We start from the raw sequence: 13,390 nt of genomic DNA, 5'->3' as shown, positions 1-13,390 counted from the left end.
CAATCAGGTTTAGGACGTGACGTAAGTTAGACATAGAAGAAGTAGAAGGGAAACAGATCTATCTTAGCAAGTAGTCATTGTGCAGCTTCTATGTCGGTATATATCTATGTTTTCTTTAGCGCGTTTTTATGACGTCTGACAAACAAGCTAACTGGGTTGGTAGCTGTTTTGCTTTTTCCTTTATCAGTCCAGGCTGTATGGGCACAAATGATGAACATTTAACAACAATTTGCAAACAACAGCCTGTCTGGTTATTTGCAGGTGGGACCGTTTGTCTCTAGATGTTTTACCTATTCTGTTTCTTAGCTCGCTCGGCTAAAGGCGGCTGGTCGCACTTTACTGACGCCACACTTTGACATTGGCATGGGGTGCGAGTGTGATAGAAGGGTAACAAGCTAGGTATTTTAAAAAAATATTTTGAGGCTTTAATTCTCACTTTAATCGGAACACTATTATTACACTGCATTTATGTTATTATATGGGGCAAAGACGTTGAACCAAGCACGATCCTGATTTGTTGTAACTTGTCACCGCACTAGATACTCCTCAATGTTAGCTAGCGACATTATTTGCCATATAAACCCAAGCTTGCCCAAGGTTTTGCTACACAACTAGCTAGCTTACTGGCTACTAACTCTGCCCTTTCTCTTCAGATAGATTGGTGTCTGTTGTAGTTATGGCTCTTCTCCGGCTTTCAAGACCCTTCGGTGGGCTCCTCGCAGAGGCGTCGTCACTAACCCAACAGAGGGCTTTCAGGTAAGTAATTTTTCTGTCAAACTTTAGAAATGTGGACTCTGTTATTATGACAAATACTTGTGAGGCTTGATGGGTGACAGTGAACTAGGTTGTGTATTCGCCGTGGTTTAGGCCCTACTGACACATTCCTCATTCACAGTTATTTAACCAGCTGAAGTAAATTGAGACCAGCGTTTTATTTGCAGCGATGATCTGGCCGAGGGGCAAGTCACAAAGCAAAACTCTGCACTTGAGCATATTTCAGTGAAAATGGGATTTGGTTGATTTCGGTGACGTCAATCCTGCATCACTTTATCGATTAGGTTTCAGATTAACTTCAGTTGTGCAGCTGGTGATTCAGGGTAGGGATGAACAGCTGTGTGTTGGAATTAGCAGGAATCAATTGTTACTTCTACTTTGCCCTGTAAACTAATGACTTGTTTGCATGGCCCGTTTGAAGGACTTTAGTCATTACCATGATCCTGTATTCAGTGATGGGTTTTGGCCCAGTAGTCTTCCTGTAGGATGAGGCTGATGACCAATGTACCTTTTTGTCTTGTCTCGTCAGTGTCTCAGCTGTTGCAGCAGCCATTCAGAAAATGACAAGAGTTCGTGTTGTGGATAACAGCTCTCTTGGAAACACCCCATATCACCGTGCACCAAGGGTCATTCATGTCTACACCAAGAACGGCGTGGGAAAAGTTGGTGACAAAGTTTTGCTCGCCATCAAGGGACAGAAGAAGAAGGCACTTATTGTTGGACACAAGATGCCGGGAGAACGCATGACTCCACGTTTTGATTCGAACAATGTTGTTCTGATAGAGGACAATGGCAACCCCACAGGAACAAGAATTAAGGTCCCCATACCTACACATCTGCGTAAAATGGAGGGAAGCTACTCCAAACTGTTGGCAATTGCTAGTACATTTGTATAGTTCCAGCATAACTCATCTAATTTCATCACTTTTTAGTCTTGATCATTTGTTACATTCATTGTCCTTTACTGCTGTCAACTGTTGAAAAGAAAACAATTACTGTACATTCATATGAGCATTTTGTGCTTTGTCTCATCATCGTCCTCATCTTCAATACAAACTAAAACTGCCCAAAAACATGCACCCAGTCAGAATTATTCTCTGTATAACTTTTGTTTAATGCGTGTAATAGGCTTAAATATTTGTCAACATGTCAAAGCATTTTTACTGAGGCATTTCGATGCTTACAATAAATACAATTTTTCAGTGAATGAAAGAGTCCAACGTGGGCCAAGCACTTGTTCCCATGAACAGCACACCAGGAAAGCAGTGGGATAGAATACATTGAGATTGCACAAATCTTGAGGGAAATATTTATTCATTGAAGGCACAACATACATTCACAACAACACAACACAACACAACACAGTACACAAATATGACTGGCACTTTTTTTTTTTTCCTAACAGCAGTGTCTATAACATATTGTGTTACGGGTATAAGTATAAGGCTCTCAGTATCAGCTTGATGTGACACCTTTAAAAAAAACTCACTGTGGTGAAATGAGATCTTTAATCTGAAGTAATTGCACGTTGAACTTCACTAGCAGCTTCCCTACACTGAATCACATCCCAGTGCAATAATACAATCTATCATGTAAAACTTCAACAGCGGTCAGGTATTTGACTTCAAGTTCCACTGGGGAAATGAGGCTAAAATAAATAGGCTTAACTTCAATATCAAAGGCAACAAAGACCTTTCCCATACTGACATCAGGTCATCTCTGCACTGCCACCTACAGTTGTAAAAATGAAACAACAACCAATTTAAACAACACTGAAGTGTTCAGGTCATGTTTAAAATGTTCTTATCAATTAAAAAAAAACAAATCTAGAAACATGAATGAGTAAAAAATGATTAGGAGCAACTAATAAGACTTCACTTATATGTATCGAAGCACTGCAGTAACAAAGACTTACACCTCAAAGAAATCACAAATTCAATTTCTGTAACTTTTCTTCCACTGCTAGAGAAAAAGGCTTTTGTGAAGTTTAGGTACAATGAAGACAGTTGTCATTGGTTGTTAGTAAATCAGTTGACATGCAGACATCATACAGCAAAAAACATAAAAGTGGGGCAATATAAAATAAGCCATTGCAATGCACATTACAGCTAGTGATTTTCTCATGCTTTGACCCATGCCATGTATATAAAGAGATGACAGGTCGGTGTAGCACAGTGACTGCTTTATACAGCAATTTTGCATAGTTTCTAAAGGTATAGGTGAGAAGTACTTGGCTTGGCAGGACCTCGGTTCTCCATTGCACAGCTCGTTCACTACTTAAGGTACGCTGAGGTGGGACGTGTGAGAAGGATCATTCATCAACAGGTCACTAAGGCTGAGGGTCTTAAGCGCTCCAGGTTCATGGCACCCGGTGCAGCACTGTACCTTTTCTGTGCATCCCTCCGCTAGTTAAGGTCTTCTTCAACCACACATGGTCATGTATAGCCACTAGACATTTTGGAAAGAGGATTGAGTTAAGTGGACAGAGAAGATTGACACATTTATTGAAATGTACTTTTCTATTGGCCAGGGGGACCCAAAAAATCTAATATGTTTGAAAGATCTGATGTAAGAGAAAGAAAGGAGACATTCATCAGAGGGTGTTGCTTGCAATACTATAATCAAGAGTAACTCTATTACAAACTCCAACTTTGATTAAAAAAAAATGAAAATAGGTTTGAGATTAAGACATGCATACCATACCACACTAAAAATGTAATTTACATGTCCACGCTTCAAAATATATGTAGGTAAAACATCTCGTCAACTGAGGATTTCAGATCACAAATCACATATTAGACACCAAAATAGCAATTCTCCTGTTGCTCAACATTTTGTAGAATGTAAGCACTTTGTATAGAGAAAGTTATCCAACCATGTAGAGGTGATGACTTGGAGAAAGTACCACTCAAGCCAGAGGCATAATAGATCTTTACATTAAACTCCATGTCTCCTAGTAACCTCAAAGAGGAACTTAATCATCTCTTTGTTATAATCTCAACAAGCCAGTGGAATTACTGAAAGTATTTCTCTATCTCTTCTCTGGTTTACACCACGCTGGTTAATGACAGGACAAATGGAAGATATGTTTGCTGCCTGCTTTTTGTTTCCCTTTCATCATTGTGGCTAAAGTATTCTCATTGATATAGATGAGATATTAAGATTCAAGGACTGCCATTTCTCAGTTACATGCCTGATTGTGATTTGAGGTTAGTAGGTGATCCATTGTTAGTGGTAGTAACCGGTTGTTGTTGCACACTAATGAAGGCTTAGGCTCAAACATCTGTGCCACGTTTTCCTCCTGTGTGCTGTTCACAATAACAAGAACTTTTTGAAGTATTCTTGAGGTTTTTCTGCCGTGTGGACTGCTTTACTTCTATTTTGAAATTTACTTTTGAAACGGAACTCACCTCTGTGATATTCATTTCAGCCACTCCTGTTCCCTCCTTGTCAAGCTGCTGGAAAGATCCTGTAAAAATCAATTAACAAAAAAAAACAATCTTTCCTTATACGTGTGCAAGAGCAAATAACTGAGCATAGTATTTTTTATTTTTGTGACTTTCAGTAGTCTATTACTTATTAGTTTGCAAACACATTCACTTAGAACAACATGTGGAATACTCACTAAACATGGTTTCAAGTTTGACCAAGCAGCAGATGAAGTTGTCAAAGTCAATGATTTCATTCTCTGCATAGCGGGCTACCAGAATCTGGTTCAGTCTGTTGTTCAGTTTAAAACCTACATAGGAGGGGAGATCAAAGAGAGGGTTACACACGATTGCCTGTGTGTGTGTGTGTGTGTGTGTGTGTGTGTGTGTCTGTGTGTGTGTGTGGAGATGAGTGCTCAAGAACCGTGTACCTGCTGCCTCCACAGCAAGACGCATCTCGTACGAGCTCATGGCCCCTGACTTGTCAAGGTCGAACTCTCTAAAAACGACCTGAGAACAGAGACAGGTACAATCAGAAATCAGAAATATAAACAAACACCAAGTGTAAAGCTGTGTATTGGTTGTTTGTAGACAAACCCGTTCTTACCAGCCACTTTCGGATCTTATTCCACAGGATCTGAAACTCCACCAGGCCTAAACGGGCGCTGCCATCTTTCTGGGGATCATTGCGTCAAGGGATGAGACTGGACACAAACGAGTTAAACTGTTTTCTTTATAATAAAATATAAGTAACATTTCTTGTCCTATTCATGCCTGATAGCTCGAGAGGATACATCCATGAGGTTGACCATAGTCCTGCAGGATTCTATACTGAAGCCATCCGTCTTCAGATCTTTGTCTGAAATGACAAAAACACAGTTTCACCTACTCAGTTAACACACAAGCTTGTCTGAGAGGCACTTTAGCAAGCGGACGGTACACGCACAACAGTGGAATGTAATACAGGAATGGCAGATGGAAAGTATTACTAATGTGTAAACTTTCCAGTAGCCATGAATTATAAACTAAGAATAAATATAACTCACGTCGAGTCACAACCCTGTTCAGAATGGTCCGAAGCTCACGAATAGAAATCTCCATATCCTGGAAAGCACAGACAAGAGATCAATATAAGTAAGCCTGAAATAATCCCATATGTGTTAACCTTTTACCCCATAACAAGAGTGATACCATGTCTGATCTTTAAGATTTAGAAATAATGTAAGATGGCGTGGATGTTGATTCTCATGACGTGTGATACCAAAACAAACAAATGCACTGGATTGGACAAAATTGCAATGTTAATGCAATGCAGATATGTGAAAATGATATGACTATAATGTAAAAGAGCAGATATGGAAACACAATAACGACTGTTAAACAAAAGGTAAGATGGACCTGTGTTTAGGAGCTTACCTCTCCTGCCAGCTGGGCAAACATGGACTTAAAAGAGTCATCAATGTCATCTTCAGTTATGTCATCCTGTAGGAAAAGCAAGCATTGGGGATATGAGGCATTGGTGTAACATCCAGGTCCTTTCATTGATACTCACAGCAGTATCAGGCTATGTGAAATGTAGGTACATTTTTCCACAGTGTTCATCATTTGTGATTTAAGATTTTCAGATACCTACCTCATCTTCCAAATCCGCAGAGATTTCATCATCTAGTTCTCTGCAATGGAAAAAGACGTGAGCATGAGCTTTCCATTTCCACATGCGCGTTACCATGGGTACAAGCATGTATTACCACATGCAAAGACACATACTCTGTTTCTGACTGCTTCTCGGTGAAGACTCTGAGGACAAAGTCGGCCTCTTTACTGGGCTCAAAGGTGGAGGGGACGACCAGGTACTCTCCGGGCGGCAGGCGAAGACGCGTGCTCACCTCCCGCAGGTTGATGAAGGTCTCAGAGCGAGCGCACGATGAGTTGGTCAGAAAGAAATTCTTCTTCAGGTGGACATTCTGGCAGCCCCTGTACTGAGGGCATTAGCAAACAAACCTTGGGTTGAAATGCCACGGCACACCCAGTTACGCAACTCAGACAAAGTAAAAGGTAGGTAAAGTAAAAGGTAATACTATATCTTAAGTCATGGTGTTAATCATAATGCTGTGGTAGAATCTCGACAGTGGTAGCGTTTGGTGCTGTGCCATACCTCTTCTGGAATCTGCACAAAAAAGACAGAGTGAAAAGATTAATATGCATGAGCTGAGGTCAGACTTTAAAGTCCCCATGAAATGAACTCCCATTACTTTTACTTCCTGGAAAACACAGTATCTTTAGTGGTGACCTCATACTGCACTATTATAAATTCCCTCAAATAAAACTGCCTTTCTCTCCCTGACTCATATTCCATTGGTTTAGACTTTTGAATGATCCCTCACTGCATCATGTCCCGCCCCAACATCCAGTTTCAACAGCAAATGCATCAAATCCAGGAGGTAAAGATGCCATTTCGTGGGGTCTTTAAAAAACAGTGTAGATAATAAACCTTGTAAAGCAGGAAGAGGCAATGTTTTTCCCTCTCTGCTCTCACCTCGTAGATTGCAAAGCCAATGGTGTGCATGTCCTGACCCTGGCGCCGATATCTCCGCCGGTCCTTCTGCATAAGAGACACCAGGAAACTGCACGCCATCTCGTCATCCTCTGGGTCGTCATCCTCCTCCAGCAGAGTGATCTTATACTGAGGGTTGATCCAAAATGTGTCTGTGCAGATGGTTCAATTGTCCATGTTACACCAGGAGCTGTTTGTGCTTGTAATATAGGAGTAGTACCATTTCTTTGAAGTTAATATTATCTATGTCAGTGTGTGTGAGACTCACTGGGGTGGTTCCTGCAGCCTCCAGCAGTGCTGCCTCTCCTCCATGTGCCGTGGAACTTGATGGTGTTCCAGTGGCTGAGGCTGTCGTCATTCAGCGCGTCCGGAGTCAAGTTACAGATCTCCAGACGGGAAAACTGCCTCAAGAACTCATTGAAGGACATCCTAGACGATGAGAAGAACGTGTCTGGCGAGAAACCTGAGCGCCACTATTATACAGCGATTAGTTGAAATGGTCGAGACCGTAATCATGGTAACTTGTGGGAACTTACCAAAACTCTCCATCTTCCATCTGAAGATGCAGGTCTTCCCGTTCGGATGGGTCGATCTCGTCCCATTCAGGAGAGCTCCACAAAGACAGGCAGACAGGGATAAATATTCAACCAGTATGAGGCAAAGGAGACAGTAACCAAGCAAAATAATATAGGGTTAGGGATGGAAAGCACTTAAGCAAATGTGGATATTTGGTATGCTATGCACACTCACTTGTCACTCCAGGCGCCAGTCCACTCCACCTGGCCCCAGGGGTTACGGACCCGGATTAGTCGCTCCATGTTGCCACGGAAGTCGACCTATGTAACACCGGAGAGACAAGCAACTTAGTCTCATAGATAACATGCATCATAGTAACTGGAATGAATCAACAAGTACACACAGACCTGCTTCAGTCCAGTGACGGAGTAAGCGTGGCCCTTCACAAGCTTCTTGAACGTAACCGCCTCCATGTCAAAAGCACTGGTGATCTGTATTTATATGAAAACACGACCGGCGCGTCTCAGTAAGAACAATCCAACACAGGAATAAATAAAAATGCTTTTAATGTAATTGGCCTTTTTGAGATGGGAGAGCATCGATCGGCGTGTCTCGGTGGTGCGCCAGCAGGTCCGGCACTTACATCGATGGAGCAGCCCAGCAGGGAGCCTCTCTCCAGGGCTTTGCCGATTATCCTGTACAAGTCTCTGGGAGCTTTGCGGAGCTCATACATCTCAGACACGCCGCCTGTGAAGTCCTCAAAGCCTTCGGTGGTGCTTCCTCCGGACAGAGCCTCATAGGAGCCATTCAGCCTGAAACCACACACAAAATCCACACGTTTTAATCAACTGCAGCGCTTGTGAGAGACAGATTTACAGTTTCCTTGCTTGAGACAAATAGACTAGTGCTGAATAATTTAGCGACCAGGCAGACCCTCTTCAATACCTACTTGGCATAAGCCTTCTCCATCAGAGCACTCCAGAACTCGTTGCCCTCAGCAGAATGGACGAACATGAGCTCCCCATCTTTGACCGGCAATCTGTCATCAATCACAACATCTACCCATTCGCCAAACTGCCAGAACTGCAACACAGAGCATTAATCACACATTACTTAAAATGTAAAGTGCCTTATTTACTCTTGACAGGAAGGATACAGTGCAGAAGATGATCTTTAAGTACCTGAAAGTGGAAGATTCCAGCGTAGTCATCGAGGAAGGACTGACCGTGCGGAACGACCCGGTGAAGAAGCCTCTCGTTCAGGGTGAGGGAGGCGATGGCTGCCAAGAGCCAGCAGTCACCTAGAAATCAGAGAGAGAGGTGAGGGGTGTTCAAACAACCGTTATGGGAAAGAGTGTAAATACTGAGATACCACTATTAGCAGGGATGGGACGAGCAAAATTCAACACATCGCAATACAAAAATGCGACAATACGTATCGTGGGGCAGAAAAATTTCACCAGCTCTCCATCAAAATTATATTATTTGCACTTTGTAATGACATTTTTAAATTGTTGTTTACATTCTAGCAAGCCAATGGCATTGCAGGAAAGATTTGTGTCTCAGAAATAAACATAATTCTGCACAGTCAGACTTTGTTGTCACTGTTTTATTTATTACATCCTATCTTAGTTGTATTGAATAGTGAACCCCATATCGCGTATCGAATCATATTGTGACAAAATGCACTTAAAAGTAAGTCGCTTTGGACAAAAGCATCTGCTAAATGACATAATGTAATGTAATGTAATGGTGAGATAAACATATCAACCCATCCCTGACTATTAGTGTCTATGTCAAGAACAAAACGTGATTTTCTAAGGCACTCTACATTTTGAGTCAAATCTAACAGCATGGTTCAGTTACAGCCCAATCAATGAGAGTTCCTCCATCTCCAAGCAGAGACTTTGTTTACAAATGGCTGTTGTGCAGACTCGTTTTCTGCAGTTTTTCATTTACTCTAGGCCCTGAGTCATGACCAGGGTGCTTCCTGGCCATCCTGTCTTCCCCTTATTTTCCTCAAGACAGACTCAGACGGGGCATCAACACTGACTTGGCTAACGAGGACTCACCCAGCGCTCCCTGACAGATGTCCGTTCTGGTAGCGCCACCCAGGATGAACTGAGGGTCATCTGCCAGTTCCTACAGGAGAGGAAAAGTCGGAGTGAAAACTATTAAAAACAGCGAATTCTAAATCATTTTTTCCCCCGGGTACCATTTCATTTTATAGTCTAATTCAAAACAACTCAACACATTTTAGGATCTACTTGTCAAGGCTTCGCTTATCAGACTTTCAGACCATTGCTATTCTTGCATCTACGTGTCAACGTCCTGTGTTTTAAACTTATGAAGTAAACAAATGTCATGGCAAGGGAGTGGTCAGGGAATGCCACGAGATGCCAACAGCTGCGAGGTTCCTGTCCCTACTTGTCCTATTCTGTCCCAGATTGCAGACATGGCTTGGTATGAGAGTGACTGACATAACATGTTGCTGTGTAGACTAGAAACAAACTGTCCCAAATGAAATTGGAGTCCATGTTGTCAACAGCAACAGTCAAACGCATATGCAAGTTGTGAAATACTATATGAACAGTCAGTCAGGAGAATTCCAATAGTTCTACATTATTTCCAGCCATTGATCTGTAATGTGTGTCTTGAAAGGATTTTTTCATACGTACGTGTGCACACCAACCATATGTATCATCGCATGTCTTCATTAAGGATGCAAATATCACAGTTTTACACATTTCTAGTAAGTAACACATCTCTGAATAGGAATTCCCAGAAGAAAAATGGGTATGTAAAAATCAAATTTAAAAATTGGTCATCATTAACTTTTCCCCCTCGGTTTTCTCACCGTGGGCCTCATCCACTCCACATCCCTGGTTTTGGAGGAGTAGGGGGCGAGCTCCTTGAAGCCCAGGGATGGAGGCTCAGCGGGGAAGCAGGGGTCTTCAAACAGGCAGCCGCCCTCCAGGCATTCCTGCTTCAGTGCCTCGTAGTCCTGGTTGGAGAAGTGCACCGCCTGCTCCTTGGAGCCCATGCCTTCTGCCCGCAGCCTGTTGGCGTGTATGCTTGCAGATATCCCTCCTGCTAGATACATACTGGGGCGAGATAAAAATATGGAGCTGGATGGGTGTGCACGGTCCTGACTATAAATAGCAGCGGGTTAAACAGCGGCGCACTCTTGTCTATGAGCTACAGCCGAGCAATCGGGTGTAATTTGTTCCTGCTGCAAAGTACAGTGTGTAGTGTTCAAACTACTGATAGTGATTTTTTTTTTGTGCTGATTTTACTGGGCTGGATCTGTCTTCAACTAATCTGGTCTGACACAATCGTGTTAGTCATTCAGCTCAGCAGGTCATTGCTCTGGATCCTACACTCGCCTGCTGGCCTGCAAGTAGCACAAACGTGAACATTTCCACTTTGACATATTAAAGCAAAAGGCCAGTTAGATTAAAAATAAATGCAGATTCTTAATAATATATATATACTGTATGACTATACTTCTGAATCTGCTAACCAGCTCAGTCCTGTTTAATTATAGACAAGGACATAATGGAGTGACAGTGACATTTTATAATGAAACTAATCATGCTGCTACAGTATGGAGACTTTAATCAATTAGACACAGACACAACTAAAAGCCCAATATAGATATTATGAACACACAGAAAGCATACTGCAGAGAGGGGGGGGGGGTCAGGAATGTGAGACAAGGACAGCAAACCACCACCTTAAACACATCTAAAAATAAGACTAAGAAACAACAAAAAGAGTGGGAAACATGATACCTTGGCTCAATGGACAGGCTGAGGGAGAACAAGACAAAAAAAAGGATAGATGTCATTCACTGAAGTAACATCATGTTCAAATGATGTCAACTGGCTTGAGTTAGAGGAGCTTGCAGAGTGGTCTTTGGTAAACCAGACCCTGAGGGAGTTTAGCGTTTCTTCCTGCCTTCCCTAAGTGCTGCTGGCGGAGTGCACTTGCTTTTTCAAGCCAGAGAGGCTTCTTTCACAACTTTCAGCAAAGCCATCATGGGGGTCGATAATAGCTTTGTGTGTAAAACAGTTAGTAAAAAGTTAAAAAGTCAATGAGAAGCTGTTAGATTTGACGTTTTTACACGAATACCCCTTCTTGAAACGGGAGAAACGGGATGATCCATTATGCTGCTCTGCTGCACTGGACAGGAATCCTAATGAGCAAGTTTCTATCAGTAAACAGCCTGCTGGCACTGGAAGAGGCAAGAGGGAAGGCTTGGATTGGCGCTCCAGTGATGAGGGACTGAGAGAAATGAATGAGTGAGGGGAAAAAAAACAAAAAAACAATGATAGGCTGTGCAAAATAGACTATGCTTTTGATAGAAACAAACCCACAGGGAAGGACATTGTGTGTGTGGGAGCTCCCCTCGGAGGCCCCATAGGCCCTGTGGAGTCTGCAGGAATGTCAAAGAGCTAGTGACGAAAAGGATATCTCTGTTCCCCCCCCCCCCCCCCCCCCCCCCCATGGCCGGTGAAAAGCTGATCCATGCAGTCCTGTGGTGAAGTCATCCATAGGATTTCAACGTCAACAAAAACTCCTAAACAGCCAAGAGCTTCTCAGTCACACTATGGCAGAGAAACCAACAGTGGGCTCCCCTCTTCCTCTACTCTCCAAAAAAAAAAAAAAAAAGCCTCACAAATGTTGGCTACATTATGAATTCATAGCCCATGCCAGTTACTCTGTGTTACTATCACAATGGCATGTTAGGCATATAATGATGATACTGGATACAGAGATCAGGCCTAGGCTCAGATAGTTTACAGCACCTGTTCAGAGGGCCTGTCTTCTGTGTGTGCGCACTAGCCTATAGTCTATTTCAGAGATTTCTTACAACAATAGATCACAACTTCTCACCTTTACAAACCCACCCCACCTATTCAACACTAGATTCCCGTTGCGCGCTGTCATGATATAACTTGTATGAGCGCGTGCGTGTGCGTGTCAGCTGGGAAAGTGTTCAGTACGGTTATTGGTGTATACTGAATCGAACAAAACGCACAGCACAGTGGCCTACAATATAGTAAACCTGCTGCTAAGGCGCACCGTTAATCCCACGTCACCACTCACTGGGTTAGTCAACAAATCCGGTCAGATTAAAAGAAAAAAATAAACAACACTTACCACAATGAAGGCAACACAGCTTCTTCCAAATGAGTCAGATAGTGATAATCGTATAAATCTGTGAGTGGGCAGTGGTGCAGTGAAGAGGCAGCTCTCTCTGCTCCACACTGCGGGAAAGCCCAGCCCCCACCAGGAGGAGGGGCCACCGCTCTGCTGCTCTGTCTGGTCCACTGTCCCCGTGCTGGCCTGCACTACACTGCACGCTACACTGCACACTACACTGCACACACTGATAAAACAAAATCAGGTTTTCAAATAAATAGATAAATCAATAAATAGGCCTTGTTGACGCACATGTTGTGACAACGCTTTTTTTTTTTTTTAAGCAATGCAGTACCACAATTAAGCTAAAGAATGTATCTAAAGGGGAATATGTAGATTTTTTTTATTATTTTTTTTTTCATAAAGTCCTTTCCATGGCATGTATTCATAGAAAAACTCAGTCACAAACCTTATAGCTACCAGCCAACTTGGAGGGATATGTCTACTATCTTGTAAAAGTCCATTTTAACCCATAGAAGTGGCAGAATTGTTCCTGAAAAGAACTCCATTACTTTGTGTCATGTCTGACAGAATAAGCCACCAACTAAATAAAATAAATGAATGATAATATTAAATGTCCCGTGTTTGACATGCACAATCCAGGGCTGCCAAAAAATTCTGATTCAAACAGGAAACCTATTTTACACGCTTTTATTTTGAAGGCAAAATCGCCCCTCTTCCGGTAGCCTATTATTCCGGCTCTGGCTGGCTCGATGTTGCTCTGCAGGTGGCAGTCTAGCATAATAACATAAACCTCTATGGAGAATTTATAGTGTGTGTGTGTGGTATTCAACAGTGAGTTTACATAGTGGCCCTGTCATACTTTAAGGCGTTTTATAATCTCATTTGGTGTTTGGATTTCTATGGTAACACAGACATAAGGCCATGAGAGAATCTTTTCCACAATCTTC

At 42.4% G+C, this 13,390-nt stretch overlaps 2 protein-coding genes across 5 annotated transcripts; one reads left to right on the top strand and one right to left on the bottom strand.

Moving 5' to 3' along the window:
- Nucleotides 1-134: 134 nt before the first annotated feature.
- Nucleotides 135-1,967, top strand: mrpl14 (mitochondrial ribosomal protein L14). Of its 4 annotated transcripts, none has more exons than XM_078288702.1 (3): nt 135-261; nt 654-756; nt 1,304-1,967. In XM_078288702.1, exons 1-3 carry the CDS (start codon nt 198-200, stop codon nt 1,668-1,670), a joined length of 534 nt encoding a protein of 177 aa, XP_078144828.1. In that variant the 5' UTR covers nt 135-197; the 3' UTR covers nt 1,671-1,967. The 4 variants fall into 4 exon arrangements, with proteins under 4 accessions (XP_078144828.1, XP_078144829.1, XP_071754039.1 ...); XM_078288703.1 differs by having other exon boundaries at nt 149-261; nt 658-756; XM_071897938.2 differs by having other exon boundaries at nt 250-387.
- Nucleotides 1,968-2,071: 104 nt separating this feature from the next.
- LOC139910608 (calpain-1 catalytic subunit-like) lies at nt 2,072-12,531 on the bottom strand. Its single transcript, XM_071897936.2, has 23 exons — nt 12,438-12,531; nt 11,066-11,083; nt 10,129-10,375; nt 9,344-9,413; nt 8,454-8,572; nt 8,222-8,355; nt 7,916-8,084; nt 7,680-7,763; nt 7,507-7,592; nt 7,293-7,367; nt 7,025-7,185; nt 6,739-6,908; nt 6,358-6,369; nt 5,970-6,181; nt 5,836-5,875; nt 5,619-5,684; nt 5,249-5,306; nt 4,997-5,061; nt 4,810-4,878; nt 4,634-4,712; nt 4,400-4,513; nt 4,185-4,243; nt 2,072-3,222 (listed from the first exon to the last, which is right to left on the bottom strand). The coding sequence occupies exons 3-23, from the start codon at nt 10,372-10,374 to the stop codon at nt 3,196-3,198; spliced, it is 2,115 nt and encodes a 704-aa protein (XP_071754037.1). The 5' UTR covers nt 10,375; nt 11,066-11,083; nt 12,438-12,531; the 3' UTR covers nt 2,072-3,195.
- Nucleotides 12,532-13,390: the final 859 nt, after the last annotated feature.

This window comes from Centroberyx gerrardi, chromosome 15 (assembly GCF_048128805.1).
Source record: "Centroberyx gerrardi isolate f3 chromosome 15, fCenGer3.hap1.cur.20231027, whole genome shotgun sequence".
NCBI lineage: Eukaryota > Metazoa > Chordata > Actinopteri > Beryciformes > Berycidae > Centroberyx > Centroberyx gerrardi.
Note: the sequence above shows the minus strand (reverse complement) of the source record. Positions and strands in the feature narration are given on the sequence as shown.

What these genes read in the sequence shown, in the direction of transcription:
- mrpl14 (XM_078288702.1), top strand. Translation starts at nt 198, where the DNA reads ATGGGCACAAATGATGAACATTTAACAACAATTTGCAAACAACAGCCT. An exon ending in GCCTGTCTGGTTATTTGCAG is followed by an intron (nt 262 to 653) that starts GTGGGACCGTTT and finishes CTTTCTCTTCAG; the next exon opens with ATAGATTGGTGTCTGTTGTA. An exon ending in ACCCAACAGAGGGCTTTCAG is followed by an intron (nt 757 to 1,303) that starts GTAAGTAATTTT and finishes TTGTCTCGTCAG; the next exon opens with TGTCTCAGCTGTTGCAGCAG.
- LOC139910608 (XM_071897936.2), bottom strand. Translation starts at nt 10,374, where the DNA reads ATGTATCTAGCAGGAGGGATATCTGCAAGCATACACGCCAACAGGCTG. An exon ending in AGGCTGCAGGAACCACCCCA is followed by an intron (nt 6,909 to 7,024) that starts GTGAGTCTCACA and finishes CCATCTGCACAG; the next exon opens with ACACATTTTGGATCAACCCT. An exon ending in GAGAAGCAGTCAGAAACAGA is followed by an intron (nt 5,876 to 5,969) that starts GTATGTGTCTTT and finishes TTTCCATTGCAG; the next exon opens with AGAACTAGATGATGAAATCT.